This window comes from Camellia sinensis, chromosome 1 (genome assembly GCF_055761805.1).
Source record: "Camellia sinensis isolate YWXY chromosome 1, ASM5576180v1, whole genome shotgun sequence".
Classification (NCBI taxonomy): Eukaryota; Viridiplantae; Streptophyta; class Magnoliopsida; order Ericales; family Theaceae; genus Camellia; species Camellia sinensis.
In genome coordinates, this window is record NC_138961.1 from 151,987,311 (window position 1) to 151,992,381 (window position 5,071).

The following is a 5,071-nucleotide window of genomic DNA, read 5'->3' on the forward strand; positions in this document are numbered from 1 at the left end:
TAGGTTAAATCACAAGAAGTAAAAGCGAATTTTTGCCTTATTTATTTTAAATTAAGACCAATAACTTTTTTTTGTTTTTGTTTTTGTTTTTGTTTTGTTTTGCTTTTCTGTTTTGTTTTATTGGTGTAAATTAAACCAAGAACTTCATTCCCTAGCTAAGATATTGAACAAAAATATACATGACCTTGCTAGCAAGCTTAGCTAGGTTGTCCATTGATTGCCTTTAATCAAACGAAAAAGGCCATTGATTGCCAGAACATTTTTGAAACAACAAACAATAACAACAACAACAAAAAGCATACATTACCGCCCTCCATCACAAGTACTAGTACATATTTTCCCACACCCTATTTTACATGAATATAATACATATCAAACCAAGTTTGGCTGCACCCATTAATTGTGCCAGAGCATGCATGCATGCATCCATGCATGTATTTATTTTTCACTCACACATTAATACATAGATATATTGGATAGGAGTTATAAATTACTCTATCACAAAACGTTGCAGTCCAACATCTTCTTCAAGTCGTCCTCTCCAACCCGCCATAAATTCTCCCATGGTGAAAGGTTTGTAGCGTTGAGGATTCGATTCGTTAATCAAAGCTTTTGAGGGTTCCGTTAGTGAGTCATCAGTCGGAACAAGAAAAGAACCAAGTGTGGTGCGATGCTTTTTTGTATTTGCCACCACTCTGTGTCTTGGACTTGAAAACATACCATTACTGATCGGCTACGATACAATACAAACAAAGGGTTCACTTTACGTCAAGAATATCAAAACAAAATCTAGACTACTCATCAACTACATTAATTTAAAACAAATTTTACAAATAGATGCAAACATTCCAATTGGTGCACTAAATTATAAATAAAAAAAATATTAGATTCTATTCCGAACTCGTGCATCGTTTATGGAATATTATTTACAATAATTGTAACTATTGCCCAAAAAAAATTTTCAAAATTAAAATTTATAAAAGCCTAGTTAAGATGACAATGTTAAAAAGATAAGTGTGATTATATGACAGATTTACAAACCAAAAATTAATTTTAGAATCATATTAAGTACCGGAAAAAGGTCCAATGAAACTAAGTTCACTTTTGTATAAAAGAAAATACAATTCCGGAAACTAGAACATAGTTTTACACATGGTAAATAGCATATGCCTACAGGTTCAACTGAACATTTAGAGTAAGGGATAGAAATGGTACCTTGAATTGAACACCAGGGATGATAACAAATGCATGAGGAATGGGCTGGACACCGATCCATTGGCCATCCTTGCAGGTTTGAAGTCCAGGCACATCACACTGATGAAGAGCGGCGATGAGGTTGGGGTCAGAGTGTTCGGCATGTCCCAAGGTCAAACTTGGGTCTGGGCATGGAATGTGGTGATTCACTGACAATAGCTGTGTTTTGCTATGACCCCCTGCAAAATACCCTGGTTCTAATCCTAGTCCTTCGCATAATAAATCCAAAATAGTCATCAGAACCTTCCTCACTCCAACAGAATATGGCCCGATAACTTCTCTGAAAATTATACACAAACCAAAATTATATTGTAAGATTAGAATCGAATCAATTAAAAATGAGAGACTAAAACAACACAAGGCAAAGTAAGTGACTACTGACATAATTTGACTTTTTTTTGTTTAAAAAAGCCCCATAATTCTAGCGATAATTATTGACAACGTTAATGACGGGGATCACTTTAACACATTTATTGGGCGTTTGGGGTTTGCTTTTTGGTTGGCTTATTCTCATACACAGACTTTTTGTTTTTAATTTTTCAAAAAGTTTTAGGATTTGCTAATTAAGGAGACCAATAATAAAATCAACGAAGACCAAACATTTCAAGTCTTGAGGCCACTGGAAGTTTACGTAGTCGTTAACTTTAGGGTCCTAGGATTTAGTTGAGGTGCGCGTAAGCTAACCCGAACTCCCGATTATCAATAATAAAAAAATGAAAAATACAAAAATTGAAAAAATCTAGAAGAGACAAAAATAATCCCAAACTATTGAAATATTTTTGGGGTTTTTTTTTTTTAAAATTTTTTTTTTTAATGCGGTGAGAATGAAGTGGAGACCAAAATAACAGGAAAAAAAAAGGGATACTTTAGAAATGGCCAAATGAAGAAAAGGGATGAGATTAGAGAATAGTTTACTGATATTTGGGTGGGTCTTCAGGCCAATTCTTGATGTGATCCTCTAGTGGATAACAGTGATGGATAAAACAGTCCCTCCAATAACGAATACCCTCTTCGTGATCATCATATATCAAATTGCTTGTGTACAGAACACAACTCTTATCCCTGGCATCTGTGATGAACTGTGCTTTGTATTCTGCAGGTGTCTTGGTGAAAAAATCAATTAACACACTCATCGCATCATCCATTAACTTTCCTGGAACTCCATGGTTCACCACCTATTTTCATTTCCACCATATGCAATAATTATAATTAATATTTAGAAGTGCACACGAAGATAAAATTAACAAAAATTTAGACAGAATGATCAAATTGTGTCTAAGGACTAAATTGTTTAAATTCAAATTATAGGAGACTAAAGTGAAATTGAGTCAAACTAAATGGGTGAAAAGTGTAATGGGGAAATTGCAAATCAGTTCAAAAACTAAAAAATAATTGCAAAATCCTAGAAAAGTTTATCACTTCAATTATTAGAGTTGATAAACTTCACCACTGATTTGCAATTATTTTTTGGTCCCTCCACTTAATTGCAGTTTTCCCAAGTGTAATTAACCCTAAAATATTCCTATGAACTTTTCATTATATGAAATTGAGAAAAAGTCATTACATATTGAGGTGATTTTTTCATAACGGTTGAATAATGTAGCGGAGACCATTTATTACAACCATGAATACAATTAACAGAAATCATTTATTACAACCCTGTATACAATTGAGACAATCTCAATCTGGTTTGGATTATGCGTCACATTATTGTGTCATATCGTTATCAACATGGTTTTATATATGTATGCTGGTTTTCATTAATGGAGTTCTTTTTTTTTTTTTTCCTTTCCTGATAATAAAAAAAAAAGAAAAGAAAAAAACATGGTTTTATTATTTATTGTATACATTTTTTAAAACCAGATTATCAAGAGTATTGGTATAAATTGTGGTTTAGCTGTATTCAAAGTATCAAACAAGACATATTCAGAATCAAGTGTCATGATTTTTTTTTTTTTTTAAGATATCATTTGTTGAAAAAAAAAACTTTATATATACCAGTGGAATTGATGGTGAACCGGGTCGTGAATGAGATATGAACTGATACATATCACGAATCAGTCAGGACAAATGATTTGAATTACTCCTAAACTCGATACATTGTTAAAAGCTTAGGTATGGAAAAGAAGTAGCTTAGTTAGTTGTGGAATTCAATAACTTGGTGTCATGAGAAAATGGAAGTATGAACCTGAAACAAACCGAATTCCTGGCATGCTTTCACAATTTGCTGAACAATCTCAGCACGATCATCAGGATCAACAATGTTTTGAATATCAATGACTGGAATGGCTTGGCCAACGGGAGCATCATGTTGTTTGGGTCGTTTATCTGGAGGGAGTACATAGCAATCAGGCACGGATTTAAGATCTGATCGGGTTGACAAAAACACCTCCATTGTTTAAAAACTAAAGCAAGCTTGAGGATACAAAGACTTTAATGGTATGCTCTTGGGATTAACATGGATTTGGTATTTATAGATGATTGCATTGTATAGGACAACTATACAATTAACCAAACAAAGAGCACATACTCCTGATGTAACCATTTTGTTTTGGAGACAAATAATATAATTCATATTCATTTTCCAAGATACCGACAAGTTTTTATTGGTAGGAATCACTTGGATTAGATTCCATAATTTCTCAATCTTATTGGACATCAGGATTCATCAGGAGAGCACTATCAGAATACAATATTTGAAGAAATGTTGTTCATCCAGCGCATGGCAGCAAGTGTTTTTTAACTACTTTTCCATGGCTATGTCATGCAGTATTGTTGACAATACAAGTAATAAAGTTGCTCATCTGTCTAATAATTTCAGCTTTTATATAAGTTTGATGGTTGATAACTCAACATGGTATCAGAGCAAACAATAAATTCTTTATGATGCTTTTGGCATAATTCAAGTTTGATATTCAATTAAGTAACTAATTGTCTCAAAAGCTTAAATCATGAGAAAATGAATGTAAGTATCTATTGAGCTGTTCAACACAAACAATTGAACCAATCCCAAATTCCAATGATCCCATACTTTTAATTTTGAACCCTTGTTGAGCTCAATCAACGACATATCGATTGTTCTAATCTAATGATTTCACTTAATTGGTGTGTAAAATTCAGGGGTGGCATATATAGTTCGTAGCATCAAACTGGATAAATTTAAGCGTTACCCTAGGGGAATGAAACCTATCGATCTATGTATTATAATATTATGTGACAAAAGTTACAATCATAACAGAATATTAATGTTACAATGATCACGATTACATTTGTGTACCATAAAGTGTTCACAATCTTATATTTTGAAAGTTGCTGAATTTGCACAACTCAAGGTTGGCTGTGTATTTCTGTTTCAGTTGAAGGTGCTTGGATGGCTCTGTTTCGATGTGGTTGCTGAACTTTCGGATTGTTTAGAGTTGTACTCTAGTGGGTTGAGAGCTTTTCTTTCCTCTGTTCTTGATTTTCTTGTTGGTTGAATTCTCTTTAACCAATACTTGTGGGTTGTGTTGCAAATGATTGAGCTGCCTTTTTGTGCCAATCTAGGTGGAATAGATATTATGGATTAGAGAGACAGCAGGGCAGAGGGCATAAACATTTAATGAGTGCTTTGGCATGGGTCCATGCTCCCCCATGTTGGGGACATGTGCCAACTTATTTTGAATGTGCTTATCTATTTTTATAGGAAATTTGACATTTTGCGGCGTTAAAAAAATTGTTCCGATAGACTACAAAAACTATGGTAAAGATTAAGGTGACACTTCATGTTAAATGTCAGCAATTGACTACAAAAATTGTTGCTAAAAATTAAGGCGACACT

At 33.5% G+C, this 5,071-nt stretch overlaps 1 protein-coding gene across 1 annotated transcript; it reads right to left on the minus strand.

Moving 5' to 3' along the window:
• Positions 1-276: 276 nt before the first annotated feature.
• On the minus strand, positions 277-4,052 carry LOC114272860 (hyoscyamine 6-dioxygenase). Its single transcript, XM_082887308.1, has 4 exons — positions 3,443-4,052; positions 2,170-2,429; positions 1,216-1,534; positions 277-733 (listed from the first exon to the last, which is right to left on the minus strand). Exons 1-4 carry the CDS (start codon positions 3,647-3,649, stop codon positions 491-493), a joined length of 1,029 nt encoding a protein of 342 aa, XP_082743434.1. The 5' UTR covers positions 3,650-4,052; the 3' UTR covers positions 277-490.
• Between the last annotated feature and the right edge of the window lie 1,019 nt (positions 4,053-5,071).

Coding starts and splice junctions, on each gene's coding strand:
- LOC114272860 (XM_082887308.1), bottom strand. CDS start 3,649: ATGGAGGTGTTTTTGTCAACCCGATCAGATCTTAAATCCGTGCCTGAT. Junction 1,535..2,169: donor GAAGACCCACCCAAATATCA/GTAAACTATTCT, acceptor TATAATTTTCAG/AGAAGTTATCGGGCCATATT. Junction 734..1,215: donor TCCCTGGTGTTCAATTCAAG/GTACCATTTCTA, acceptor ATTGTATCGTAG/CCGATCAGTAATGGTATGTT.